This window comes from Pseudonaja textilis, chromosome 3 (assembly GCF_049901715.1).
Source record: "Pseudonaja textilis isolate UNSWEBS1 chromosome 3, rPseTex1.2, whole genome shotgun sequence".
Classification (NCBI taxonomy): domain Eukaryota; kingdom Metazoa; phylum Chordata; class Lepidosauria; order Squamata; family Elapidae; genus Pseudonaja; species Pseudonaja textilis.
In genome coordinates this window covers 98,515,648-98,530,542 of record NC_141992.1, presented here as the reverse complement: position 1 = coordinate 98,530,542, position 14,895 = coordinate 98,515,648, and the positions used below count along the sequence as shown (strand labels likewise).

The 14,895-nt window shown below is 38.7% G+C and overlaps 1 protein-coding gene across 1 annotated transcript in view; it reads left to right on the top strand.

The window, feature by feature from the left end:
* AXDND1 (axonemal dynein light chain domain containing 1) overlaps positions 1 to 13,974 on the top strand; it is a 31,409-nt gene extending 17,435 nt beyond the window's left edge. Inside the window, exons 16-23 of the mRNA XM_087930377.1 lie at positions 359 to 593; positions 1,056 to 1,272; positions 5,290 to 5,383; positions 8,876 to 9,084; positions 9,798 to 9,894; positions 10,492 to 10,577; positions 12,362 to 12,510; positions 13,657 to 13,974. Of these exons, the coding sequence (XP_087786503.1) occupies positions 359 to 593; positions 1,056 to 1,272; positions 5,290 to 5,383; positions 8,876 to 9,084; positions 9,798 to 9,894; positions 10,492 to 10,577; positions 12,362 to 12,510; positions 13,657 to 13,757 (1,188 nt within the window). The 3' untranslated portion in view covers positions 13,758 to 13,974. The remainder of the gene's footprint in view (positions 1 to 358; positions 594 to 1,055; positions 1,273 to 5,289; positions 5,384 to 8,875; positions 9,085 to 9,797; positions 9,895 to 10,491; positions 10,578 to 12,361; positions 12,511 to 13,656) is intronic.
* Positions 13,975 to 14,895: the final 921 nt, after the last annotated feature.

Below are 14,895 nucleotides of genomic sequence, written 5' to 3'. Positions count from 1 at the left end.
GGTATCAACAAGGGAAGTCTGGATATTAATGAGGATTAGGTATTTAGCAGATATTAGGTGCCTCCTAAATAAAAGTGGAAAACAATTGTCTAATTGGAGTAAGAGCAGACAGTTTTTTATCTCACAATTTGTAAGAGTAAGTAGGAAAATTAAATTTGTCTAAGAAGCTTCTCTTCCAGATGTGAGTTTAAAGATGCAGTTCAATCACAGGACAATCATAGAGTTAAAAGTTTACCTTATAATAGCTAATACTTGGTCCTAAGATTATCAGTTTAGGGAAGGAGAAAGCTGTAGAGTTGGTTTTTTTAAAATGGGAAATCTTTCAGGCAACAAATACATTTATTGCTTTTTCTTTCAGATGTTAAATGATGAATTGGCCCAGTATGGTGGGGACATGCTTCTGTTGAGACAAGAGCCCCTCAAGATGGCTACCAAACTGCAGAAGCAGTGGGTTGATCTGGGGGTTGCTTTGCATGGCCGTCACAAAGATCTCCAGGGCAGGAAGCCAGCTGAGTCAAATATGCTGGAAGAAATCAATAAAGACTGCAGTCATCTCAATGAACAGTACTGTACAAGAGTTAATGGGGAAAATGGTAAGAAATGGTCAGTATTGTTTGAGAGATTTTTTCAAAGATCAATATGTTGCACAGGTGAGGATTTATTTAAAATTAAATTAAAAACAAATATATAGCACAACTGACATGTAAAACATTTTGAGTAAAACAGATCCAACATTTATGGCAATAGATGTTGACAGCAGGTCTTTATAGAAAACAAAAGTTGGGTTTTTAGTTCACATCCACTCTTGTTTGCAAAATATCCTTCAAGAAAAGCTCATTATTGATAAGAGTGTGTTGTTTCCTGCCTTTTTTTGTCATTGGCTTGTTCTATTCAAAAGAACATAACTATTAAAACAGAAAAAAATAAAAATGATAAAGTATATGAATCTGCCTGCTATGAGAAACAAAATACATGTAACCCAAGGATTTTGGAGGTAATTTCCTCTATCATGTTCCATTTCTTTATAGAGATAAAGATATAATTTTTTTCTCCAGGATCTGCCAAAATTATAATAGCTCTATTGAACAGTTTGGAAGAGTGGACATTCAAGTTGTTATCCAGCAAGCAGAAGACAGGATTGTATGAAGCCGATTGGGTACATTTTTTCCAAGCTGTTTCTAATTGGCTAGTCCAATTGGATGATCTACTGAAAGTTACTGGTACCTCTGAGACTCTACAAGAAAAAAAGCTTAAGACATTTGCACCTTGCCCGTAAGCTACTATAATTTTCACAGTTGTTTGTTTTTCTTCTCTTAAAGCGTTCTTGTAACTGGTTGAATGTATTCTTTTGATGAGTAACGTCGTGCATTTTATATTTTGATACACATTTTATATGCTGTTTCTGTGAATGTTATACGCTATGCTGTATTTTTCTACAGCATATGAAATAAAACTTGATGCTTCGACTTCCGGTTTAAAGGGCTTCGGCAACAAACAGAAATCCGCGATCGTGCGCGGTTTCTGTCTGGGCTTGCTGCTGGAGCGCCCTGAGCTGGCTGGTTTCGGGGCTAAGCCACCCCGTAGAGGTGGTGAAGAGCGGGGAGACCGCCAGCAGGGTCGAGGAGAGCCACATCTCTCCTCCTCAGCTGGCCATTACTCCCTTTCCCGAAGGCGGTTGCAGCAGTGGTCAGAAATGGCCACCACAAAGAAGAACTCGACCAGAAAAGAATGTGCAGGAGGAAGATAAGTAGTGAAAGTTTTGGCTGACCGGGTTAAATCGTAAAAGTAACAACTAGGGTACCCTGGAATTTAAACTTACAAAAAATAACATCGCTCCCAAAGAAGAGTCAGAAGCAGCGAAGGAAAGTGAAAAGGGAAAGGTTTGGCTTTTTTTTTCTTCTCCTTCCCTATACTGACAACTAAGAGACTTAAATAAGAAATCGGAAAAATCTGCTTTGACATCAATAGGCAATTAAGCTGAAAATAAAACAAAATGCCAAAGGAATAATAAAGATTTCTGGACATTAAAATTTTTCTTTTTCATAAGCAGGAAGGGAGAGAAAAAGAATAAGGGCAGGATCTGGAAGAGGGAGGAGACTGCCTGGAATTAAAAGGAATCTACAGTAAAACTTCAACAAGACTTCTAAAAGATACATTTTAACTGAAACTTTGCAACTAAATAGTAACCCCAGGAAGAGAAAGTGAAAAAAAAAAGAGCAGAAAAGAAACAGCTTGTGTATATTTGGATTATTTGGTGATCTTTGGATTCTTGGTTATTATATTTGAATGACTAAAATCAATCGGGTGGTTGTTTAAAAATTTATACAATGGCACCACTTCTGGATGAATTGAAAATGGAACTTAAAAAGTACAAAGAAGATGCACAAGAAGGGAGGGGTTCTTTTGGCTTCGTTTTTCAATTCTTAGAAATGGAGATTTGGAACTATGAGAAACAACAAGAAACGACTGCAAAACAAGAAAACTGGGACAAAGAAGAAGCCATCTTTAATGAACAAGCAATTTTATGTGGGGAAGAAAAAGGAAAGGGTGGAAAGAGAATGGAGAATTTAAGACTTAAAAAAACAACCAAAGAAAAGAAAAATAATTCAAAAAATAAGTCTAATACTGGAAAGCAACAGAAGAGGGGAAAACAGAAGAGAGAAATAGAGGTAGAGAGACAAGGGGGTAAAAAGGGGAGAGAGAAGAAGAGAGGGAAGAAGGAAAGGAAAATAAGTTACAAAGGACCAGAGCAAGATATAGAGAAACAGGACCTATTTAGAGATAATGGGTAAAAATCTAATTGAAAAAGGGATTCTGTAAAGGTACATAAGATTGTACTGTTATATTAGTAATAGAAATAACTTTAGAAAATTGGAAACAACGTATGATTAAAATGAGGGATAAAATAGTTAGTGTAATTTAGTGAAATGTTTGTGAATAAAATAAGTGAAATAAAATAAATGAGAAAATTGAATTAGGAAGGAATGGGAACATTTTAATTAGTTAATGTTTTATAAAATATAAGTGAAGAAGGGGGTGGGAATTAACTATGGAAATCTTATAATTGTTCCCATAGAAGTATGATATTTAATTGAAAAGTAATGTTAAAGATGTTAAGACTTTAATGAATATTAATATTAATGATAGAATTGAATTGGAATGGAATGTTGTTTTAATTATATACATTTATAAAAAAAAAATTTAAGAATACACTGTATTTTAAGAATGTACCAAGCAGAATCCGAATGGAAGTTATGTTATTGAATGTTACAACATTAGGGAAAAGATATAAAGGCGTCATACTCCAATCAGTAACTACAGGAGAAATTTTGTTTAATGAGAAAAGATAATAGGAAACAGGACAGACAAAAAATATAAGTACAATGATTTGAATTGAGATGAGATAATTAAAATAAAATTGAGACAATTAAAAGAGGGGAGAAGCTATGCAGAAAATGTAAAATAGTAATAAGATATGGAATAGAATATAAAAATGAGCATGAACCTGAATTTGTGTCTGTACGAAGAAACATAACCCGGGATTATGCTACTTTCAAAAAAGATGTTTTATTTGTATTTTTTTTCTCTTTATGAAACCTCAAATAAAATTTACAAAAACAAAACAAAACTTCATGCTTCAATTATTGCAATATATTCTTTATCAGGCAACCCTTGAAAATGTTCCAGAAATTGCAGCTAAAGTGCAATGGAAATATAAGTGATAAACAGCAGATGGTGTTTCCTAATGCTATGACACCTCTTTACTGAAATAGCTACTACTTTCTTTCTGGGCCAGTTGAAGGTGATCACTATGGTATATAATGTCTTTCATGATTTAACCTCAGATTACTTTCCAGCTCCTATTCTTATAGACTCAACACACATTCATACACCCATACTCAAAGAGCTCCTAAGTGGAACCCCTTTTATGAATCAATTCATAGATACTTTAATTTCAATAGATACTTTTTGTCGTTCTAAAGTGGGACTGCACTCTAAGGACTACACTATTTCTATCAGTGCTGAAGACCTACGTCCTTTCTTGTTACAGTTTGGAACTCTCTCTTTCCAGAATGTGAAAGAAGAAATACACATCAAAGAAGGCTTTAGAGTTTATAACTTATGGCTATCCTAACTGGATCTTCATCAAATGCACAAAAAGATCTAGTAGGAGCTCCTTCATGACAGACAAAGAAGAGAGCAATGAATGGAGCAAGGTTGTCATTCCATATGTTGCAGGAATATCTGAAAAGCTCCGGAGGATTTTCAACCAACACAACATACATGCACACTTTAAACCCAGGGATACATTAAGACAGAAGCTTTTTTACCCCAAGAACAAAACATCCAGACACAAACAGAGCAATGTGGTACATGCAGTGCAATGCAACCAGACATGTGCAGACCTGTACATTGGAGCAAATAAAACAACAACTTCACAAATGCATGGCATAACACAGGAGAACAAATTCATCAGAACAGGATTTAGCAGTCTATTTGCATCTGAAAGAGAAGGGTCATTCATTTGAAGACAACAAAGTTCACATTCTGGTCAAAGAGGATCACTGGTTTGAAAAGAGGTTAAAGGGGCCCTCTATATTAAAATTGAATAGCCCTCTCTCAACAGTAGGGGAGTGATACAATACTTCCTATCTCCTGTTTATAATGCAGTCCTTTCAGCAGTCCTAAGTAGGTCCCACACCATTTGCACTCATTCAGGTGACTCTGAGGATACAGATAAACCTCCAAGTGCCCTCAATCACTTTCAGAGATGTAATGACCAACCCTTAGAGTGCTAATGATGAGATGAGTGCAAAGAATACAAATGCTTCCGTTCCCCACCATTCAGTCATAACTGAAGCAGCTTCTTGGATGAGAAGCAAAATGTTTTCAAAGGAAAAAAAAACTAGAAATCCCAGTTGCCTTTTGGAAAAAGCACCTTTGGGACAAGCATAATGATAATAGGTATATTAGCAGTGCAATTATTTGTGAAGTCAGCAGTTGGTAAAGAAGTAATTCAGATAAACTGGCAAAGATACCAAGAAAAAGATTATTGTCAGACTCTCCTTTTCCATTCTTCTGCTCTCAAAATTGGATTTTATATGTACTTGTTCCTTAGAGATTATAACTTCAGTTTACAGTGTGGGCGGTATTTTCTGCTTGGCACAGAATTGGGGCGGCGGGGTATTTAGCCCAACTTGAATATGATTTTTGAAGGTAGGAATCTTTGGACTAAAAGTGAGAACAGACCTGAGGTCTTAATTTGGTATATCACTTGCTTCCATTAAGGGTGATATCTGAGGATGTGTTCAAGAAGATTCAACATTGGCTCCTGACAACTACTACTAGTTCTGAAAGAGAAAATACGCAGCTTTCTCGGGAGGTATGCATGTTGTTTATCAGGTTAAATGTTAAGAATTGTCTATTCTTAGGATTACAAACCTAATTTAGTTTAAAAGGCAATAAGCAGTCTCTTTTGAAAACTGGCAGTTCTGCTGTTTCTTTATATTGAGAGAAAAACACCGCTAAAGTGTCGTGAGTTATTTTCAATACTCACTGAAAAATAATTGCTCAGGTATTAAAGAGTCAAAGATAGAAAGAGTAGATAGTCAGACATGTGATATGAGAGTCATGGATAAACATTTCTCATACTCTGATGTGTTTAGACTAGAATTCAGGATTGCTTCATATAGACTATTTTCCCTGAAAGAACAGTGTTCATTTGTTTTTATTTTTAAATATAAACTGTGAGACAGACAACAGGGTTCTTATAAGACAATCCAGTGTCCAAACCAACATAAAAGAGACATTACAGAATCAATTTAAAAAATCTCAACCAAAGTCCAGTCCAAAACTCAACATCTCAAGTTTTATTATCAATTGTAAGTTCAGGGAGTTGAGAAGCAAAGAATATCAAGAATCTGACAGTGGTCAAATAATTTAGGTAGTCACAACTGTCTTAAACACAAGCACTGAAAGTCAGGCTATCATCACAGAAAATCAATTTTCCCTGGTACAGTTTATTCGTTTTTCTTTCTGTTATTCCCATGGATCTACAATTTACTATTGCAGACTAACCAAAATGTCAAAGTGGTGGACCACTGAGATGCTAAAAATATTTATTTTTGTGAAGGGGAAAATGAGAGGGTGAAAAAAAAAAAAGACGAACGACCATTCCATGGAAAGAAAGTAAAAAACCATATACCATCAGAATTTAACAGTGGATTTTGTTGTAGGTTAAGGATAAAATAGGCCCGTACTCTGGAAAAGTGAAATCTATGGCCTTAAGCCAAGAAGTCCCTGTTTTTTGTCTGTGTTTTACAGTGCCCCAAATGACAAGAACTTTACAAGAATTTAGACCAAGGGTTGCTCTTCTGCACTGCTGTTCTTCAATGTGGGACCCAGCACAAAAATATGCTGGCCCGAGAAGTGCGGCTGACCTTATTTAAGATTCCTATTCTAGATTGGGAGAGGACAGAGGCTCCCTCTGCACTAAAAGTCTTGGGAGGAAAGTCTTGATGCCAGTTAGTGGCCAGAGAAGAGGCCCTGGGATCAGAGAACCGGCACCCAAGGAGTCATCATCCACTGTCTCCCCTTTCAAACTGTTTCTCCTAACACTCATGACAAGAGAAACCAGGGGGAAGGAAGTCATCTCCCTCTCACACACACACACCCCAGTGCTTCTCTTGACATGAGTCTGACTGAGTCAAAGTGGGGAGAGAAAGAGGAGAAGCAGGTTTTTTTTTTTTTACCCTTTCCTGCAGGAGTACAAATCTGGTTTCCTGGAGCATAAATTGCATGTGGAGGAAATGGCAAAGAGTACCTTCCATATTGGAAGCAGAAAAAAGGACTTACTTCCACAAAGACTTATTTCCTCCCTTTGTTTCCTCCTGCCACCCTAATGGAGGTGGGGAGAGAATATATTTTTGGCGCTGAGGCTATTGACTTTTGTTTCCTCTCCTTCTCTTCCTATGTTTCTTGCCTATCGTGGTGGTATGAGATGATTGGCTCGCCAAGGAGACTGGCATTGAAACTCAGTTACCAAGGAGCATGCGTTGGGTGGGCGTGTCTTCATCGGGTGGCTTATAGCAGCAGGGCACATCTGTCCCTTCCCCAAGAATTGCTTCAAAGCACTTTGTGATGGCTCGAATGCTTAAGCACAGCTTGTGCGGGCAGCAGTAGTACCGTATATACTCGAGTATAAGTCGACCCGAATATAAGCCGAGGCACCTAATTTTGCCACAAAAAACTGGGAAAACTTATTGACTAGTATAAGCCGAGTTTTTCAGCACATTTTTGTGCTGAAAAAAACCCCTCGGCTTATACTGAGTCAGATTCCCTCTGAAAAAAAAAATGGTGTGGAGCTCCGGAGCTGGGCAGCCGCTTCCCTGCTTCCGTGTTTCCTTTGCAGCTTGTAAGCATGGGGGTAATCGGAAGCAGAAAAGTTCTTGCATGAGGATATAGTGTTTTTTCTTTATTTAACTGTTTTTAGGTGGGGGGAAAGACCCACCGTCATGTGAGAATGCTCAGACATGAAATCTATCCGCCTGAAAATATGTGTGTGTGTGTGTGGGGATTTTAACAGAGGGAAGACATTAGGGAGAAGGCAAAAGCGACGGAAGATCCTTCAGGGGAAACTGAGGGGGAGACTCACCCTTGGTCCAGATGAGCCCCCTTCCCCGCCCCTAAGGAAGCAGAGGCAGCCAGCAAGGGCAGGCAAGCCCCGCTTCGCGGACTCCGTCTGTCCTCGCTCCCACCCACCCACCCAAAGCCACAAAGTCCCCCAATCGCGCAGCCCAGAATCGCCCTCCCCTCAGGGGGCAGCAACGACGCCCGGTGTTTCCTGAAACAAGAAGCTCCACCGTGCAATGAAAGCGCCCTGGCTCTAGGCTCAGAAAACAATGCGAGCCGAGGTAGCTTTGTTTCCTCAGCCCTAGCTGCTTTCAGTCTGCTCGGGAGGAGGAGGCGGAGGAGGAGGTGGCGGCAGCGGCTCACGTTGTTTTCTGAGATCGCGAGCCGCTGCCGCCACCTCCTCCTCCCCTCCTCCTCCCGAGTGGACTGAAAGCAGCTAGGGCTGAGGAACGAAGCCACCTCGGCTCGCGTTGTTTCTGAGATCGCGAGCCTAGAGCCAGAAAACAACGCAAGCCGCTGCCACCACCTCCTCCTCCCAAGTGGACTGAAAGCAGCTAGGGCTGAGGAAACGAAGCCACCTCGGCTCGCGTTGTTTTCTGAGATCACGAGCCTAGAGCCAGAAAACAGGGGCGGGGAAGGGGGCTCATCTTTTCAGGCGGATAGATTTCGTGTCTGAGCATTCTCACATGATGGTGGGACTTTCCCCCCCTAAAAACAGTTAAATAAAGAAAAAACAATACATCCTCATGCAAGAACTTTTCTGCTTCCGATTACCCCCATGCTTACAAGTTGCAAAGGAAACACGGAAGCAGGGAAGCGGCTGCCCAGCTCCGGAGCTCCACGCCATTTTTTTTTTCAGAGGGAATCTCACTCGAGTATAAGCCGAGGGGTTTTTTTTTTCAGCACAAAAAATGTGCTGAAAAACTCGGCTTATACTCGAGTATATACGGTAAAAGCTTTTGAAAGGGAACGTGGGAAGACAGGCAGAGGTTGCCTTTATAAAGGTCTGAATTAGGGTCAAAAGTTAATAGGATATCTTTGTGCCAGACCAAAAAGGATGTGTGAGTTAACTGTGTCTATATTTTGCCTTCCTTATATGATCATTAGCCTCCATCACCCCCAGTGTTCATTTATAAGAAGTAATTTGTGGGGATTACTCGCATGTAAATGAGCATGCCAGCCAGGTGTCAGTCTCACTGAATTTTTGTGTAACTTGAATCCTCGTCAATTTATACTTTTGCAGCTGACTGATTTCCACAATGTTCTGAGCAAATGGATGGTCAACCTGCTTATGCACATGGTGCCAGAGCACACCTGTTCGGATACTATCCCTTTGAGTGACACCGAAATATCAATGCAAGCAGAACGCAAGATGCTGCATACTTTGAATCTTGAAAAAGAAGTAATGGGTCTGGCTGCTCAGATGAGCCAGTTTTCCTCTTATCTAGTCAGGTACTATAAATCCTCCTCAGATTTTATAGCATCAATGTCCATAAAGGAATAGCAATATGAAGGCTGTGATAGACATAAAGTGACTACTTTATGCTATCTTTGGCAAAAATAGTTCCCACTTCTCAAATCTGCTGGGGGATGAGTGCAGCTACATTGTATTTTGTAATTTAAAATACTGCTGGGTTAGGAGCCCGCAGTCTTTTTGTAATTTTTTAAATTACATTTTCAATGGTCCAATTTCAGGGTCTCTAGTTGGGATTTTTAACCTGTATGGAATGAGTGGTGGTACTTTTAGCATTAACTCATGTGTTAGGCATACTGAATTAGAAGTGAAACAAAATTGTTTCATTTTGTGCTGAAAGTTGATGGGAAATTTTGCTTCTAAGGACAATTTTAAGAGATGACAAATGCACAGTCACAGTTTCCGATAGCTGATAGACATTGTGACTGTTTCTGGCTCTCATTTATTGCACCATCCCTTCCTACCTTACTAGTTGAGACCCAATCTAGCTAAAATAAATCCTATTTGAATTCAATTTTTTGCATTATACAAGATGGAAATCATTTTTCTTCTGCAGAACTTTCATGGCCCTAATTTAGCTCAATATCCTGATCCCTGGATCTAGACACATTAGAGTCTCCCTTAATTAGTGTGGCATTTTTATGGTGACTTAAAACATGTTTATAAATTAGGTAATGTTATCCATTCCTAGTTGCTGCAAAGAAATGGTTGCAGTTACAACACGTAAGAAATTGGCTACTTCTGACCCTAATGCAGAATACGAATTGCAACAGTTAGAGAAGATCAAGGTAAAAAAAAAAAAAAAGTACTATCATGTGTTTCTTGACTCTGTCCAAATCCTTGCTAAAGTTGTGGTTTTGAGTTAATTACAGAATAGAAATTTTTCGATGAATGAGGGAGTTCTTTTTTTTTGTCAATATGATTTATTTTAAACCTGCTACAAGCTTTCATTTTGAAATATTGTTATTGTGTAAGTGGCAGCTTCATAAGTATAGATATACAGATTGATTCCTGTTCTCAAGAAGTGTGCAGTGTGATATGGGAAGGAAGGGAGAGATGAAAATGGAAAGTGATGAACCTTATGGCCATATACTCTTAAAGCCTAACTTGTAGACTTTAGCACTGAGGCAATGGCATATTTTCTGTGACCAACCTCATCTCACTATTTAGATTTTTTTTAATCATTTTTTCTGGCAGCACCACTCACAAACAAAGTTAATTGGTTGGTGTCTTGGTGATGGTCCTTGACCTCGGCTGTTTCCAACCCCATGTTTTGGGGATGTCCTAGTTTTATTCTTGTTTGCTTGACAGCTTTCCCCAATTGGTTAATGAGTTATTGTTGCCCCATAGTTACCGTTTCCCGGTCCACATCCTGTGCCTGAAAGGACTCCTCCCACCCACTCTGTTATCCACTGAATTCTCTAAAAGGAATTTTTACTAGCTTCACTGAAATCCTGGAGGAACGGCTCATGTGAGTACAAAAGAGGTGATCAAGGGAGATATATAATTGCCACAGACGTGTTAGATAAAGCTGAGAACCAAACAGTTCAAGGCTGCCTTTCTCTATGTGTCTATAACACATTCCTTCTATGTTTTCTATTCTGTTGACACACTCCCATTCCTCTTAGAATTTCCTTTTCTCACAGACTTAAACCTGTTGGTGGCTGACATCCAGCTCTGAAATCTATAGACTTAACTGTTGTGAATTTTTGAATTACTGATTCTTACATAAATTTGGGGTGGTAAGAATCTGAAATCTCCGCTATGTTTTTATAGCAGCCTTTTTGAACATTGTGGGGCGGTAGGGGGCTGCTTCAAGTTAGTCTGGACAAACTTCTGCAGTTTTCTTGGCAAAGTTGTTAGGAAGTGTTTTGCCTGCTTCCTAGGGCTGAGAAAAAGGGACTGGCTGAAGGTCACACAGCTGACTTTGTGCATAAGATAGGACAAGAATTCACAAGTTTCCCAACTTCTAGCCCTAATCACTATAATAAACTGGTTCTCCAACATAGTGGAAATTTTCCAACATATTTTTCAACATTGTGCCTTCCCTATGTATTAACATGGAATTCCAGGAGTTGAGAAAACATTTCAGAAAATGTCCTCTTGAAGTCTTTCCAAAGGTTTATCATTGTGATGACACAAAACGAATGGAAGGAAGGAGGATAAAGAAAGATTAATTCCAAACAATGTATGTAGAAACACCAGAACTATGGAAGAGCTAGCTATAAGCTAGATGCTAATACTCTAGAGCAGGCCTGTCAAACAGGCAGCCCATGGGCCAGACATGTCACGCACAACACATGCCCACCCAGACTCCACAAAGGCAGAAAACATCAGGATAAGTCATGATACATCATGTGACGTGATAGAGTTTGACACCCGTGCTCTAGAGGAAAGAAAAGAAAAGATTGTTTGTAGATATTGCATCTGCACTAGATTCACACAGAAAAGGAATGGTTAACGATTAACTTTAAAGCTGGGGAGCAGGGCCATTGTGGGGATCCACCCTGGAACACAATCATCCCAGTAGGCTACAGAAGAAATAGAGATTCCTGATCTGATAGTGAGTCTTGTACATTTCCAAGGTAATTTTTTTCTTCACTAAGGAAAATGATAGAGGAAGAATGTTCATAAATCAAAATGGTTTTTGCATTACTTTATGCAATCTGTGGTATAAAGGGTCCAGTCCCTGGCTGACCAAAAAGACATCTGAAAATCCTCTCAATCTCTCTTGAATATTCTACAGCACAACTCATTGAAATAAGTGTTTGTTTCCATTAGGTTTATACGCAAAAAGTTCTTATAGGGTTTCTATAAATCAGATTAGCAATGCATAACTATTACATACATCTTAAATCCATCTTTGCCTCTATCATATATAAAGAGGGCTATGCAGGAGAAGGTAGGAAAATTCTATTCAGTTCATTTCTTTAAGCCATTTTCCCTCAGCCTACTTTGCTACTTGAAATGAGCTGGAGAGGGAGAAAACTTTAAAATAAAGTAAGGAGGGAGGTTATACCATTTTATCCACACTCATCTTTGTGAGAAGGAGACTTCCATTATTCTTATCCACACAGCAAATCCATGCTTAAGGGTATGGGCATGTCTTGTTTGGCCATTCTTCAGACAAAAAAAAAAAATGTCTTGGACCGACCTTGGTGCCTCCCATTCTGATTGGGTAGCCATTAATTTTGCCAAGTTGGTCTTTATATTTGGTATCTTAACTCCATGCTATCTTGGCTTCTGTTTTTTTAGAGATGCTGAGAAACGAGCCCAGGAAGCAGAGGAAAAGTCAGAAGCTCTTCATGAGGAATTGGAGGAAGCTCTGAAAAAACTTCAGGATTTGGAAGATGAGGAACCGGAGCTTAAAGATTCTGACAAAAAAGCAGAAAAATCCAGAAAAGGTACGATTAAAACCTAAGAGATGGAATTTTAAATTTCTAATAGAAATACAGACCATTTTCTACATTCCTTTTAGGCCTTCAAGAAATTTTGAGGTTTGTGGTCAAATACATCTGTAGGGAACTAGTTTGAAGACGGCATAATGAGTTATTGCGATAATTTCAGGTGTATGTACCTTTATGATGTATATATTGTAAGAACTGGGATTGAATTAAAACAGATTGCCTGAAATAGTTCTAAAAGCTAATACCAGAATATCTGGAAAATGTTTTATTTGACTCTACCTTTTGGATGTACTACGTAGTTTGTTTTAACCATAGTTTGTTGAATAATGATTAGAATCACACGAGTTTTAGATCTCCGAGTTGTGCCTTACAATTAAAATAACTGTGTCACACAATGTTATGGGAAAACATGATGGGTTAGACTAGAGTGATAAGTCAATCTAGTGTCTCTATGTTCTCCATCAAATAAGGCCTCTTTGAAGGGCTGGAATAATTCCACAGGCTTAAGCAGGAAAAAAAACCAACATTTCTTCCTACTGCTTTTGCTTTGTCCTGGGCTTGTGCTTTTTTTTCCTCCTCCCCTCACAGCCTTAAGCTTTCAGGCAGTAAGACTGGAAGTACTTCTATTCTGAGGATAAAGCTTACTCCTAAGGAGGAGGGTGTTTTCTGTTTATCATTCATGTTTTATCCCAATAACCACCACATTATTCAGCAAAAAACAAAGAGGTATCTTCACTCCACAAGAAGCTTTGACCTCTCCCTCCTAAACCATGTGCTCCATTTTAGAATATCTTCAGCCCATTTCATTTGGTTGTAAAGTACTGTCAGAGGTAACTTATAATTGTTACCTAATATATGGAGAAAGGAATAAAGATGTGCTGGAAAGGAATAAAGATGCACCTCATAAAAAGCTCCAGGCAAATCATGCACTGTTTTTCTCACTAAGACAGAATAATCTTTGAGTATATCGATATTCAATATCTGATCAAGGGCTCACAGCCATTGGCTCTTACATTGATTATTGGTAGTCCTTGTGACCTCAGTTGGAACCAGAATTCGTTGTTAAGCAAGGTGGTTGTTAAGGGAGTTAAGGGAGTTTTTCAATTGATTTATTTTATTTTATTTATTTATTTATTTTTTTAGGGCCGTGGGTATGCCGCCCTTATGCACTTTTACAGCTCCTTAAGAATTCTGCACAGAGGGATAACGATGGACAATCCAATTCTTTTTTATCCCTGCTATAAGGATTATTAAATACTTCCAATTATCTTCTATTGCAGAAACTTCTCATAAGAAAGCTTCTGATAAAGCTAAACCATCCACTCCTCGACCTAAGAAATCACCCAAACCCAAGCGCTGAAGACGAGTGTGGCCGCAAGAAATCCTTTGGCTCCTGATTGTTGTTATAGGAGTTTTGGCTGCAGTATGAGCACTGCCTATCCCTGAAATACAAAATTACAATTGCAATTCTTCTGGTTGTATTAATATGCTATAGGGACAGGAGTTAAATGAAGATTCTAAAATCGTTTCTCATTTTTATTATTTATTTAGAAAATCATCAAGATCTAATTTTGCCTTGTTCTGATATGTTTAGATATATATCTCCAGAAACTGCAGATTGTGTTAAGAATATTTTCCGGCCACTTTTATTGTGCTCTGTATTATATATGTTTTGCAGTACCTTATAGCATGCAAGAGGCAGTATCATCTTTGGCATGACCTCTTTGCCTCACTCAAAGCCTCTTGTAACAAAGTGCTGACAGCGAGGGGTATCAGCACTGCATCCCACCAGCCTTGTCGTGAGAAGATGGCCTTGAAAAATGAGGTGAAATGAGGCTTTTTAAGGGAAAAAAAGCATGCATGCATGAGCCCGAATGCTGTCATTCCCATTCTGCCAAAAAGAAAAGTTGTATATATCTTGTTTTGAATGATATCAAAATTAAGAGGCTACAATTATTTTTCATTGATGACCTTATACTTTCAGACCCCTGAGCCATCACTTCATGGGTTTAAAAGTATTTTAATTTTTTTAACTGATTGGTTTTGCTTCGCATGTGACTAGTACAGTTACTTTTGAGCACAAAGAACACCTACGAAGTCATACATGAGGGAATTATCTCCCATACTAATGAATGGTAGGTGATCATGACAAGATCCAGGCTAGCCTGAGTCAAAGACAGGGCTCTTTTTCATCCCAGCCTGGCTCTAGCAAAATCAAGAAAGGGAGTCCACAGATGGATCCAACAGGGCAGAACAATTTCCTTACAACATCATTAGAGTTTGAAAAACTGAATTATATGCCAGTGGTAATAATTCTTCCCCAGTAAGCTGCTATAGCACCATGGTGACTGATTGATTCCACATACTCTTTGGATGAAATGG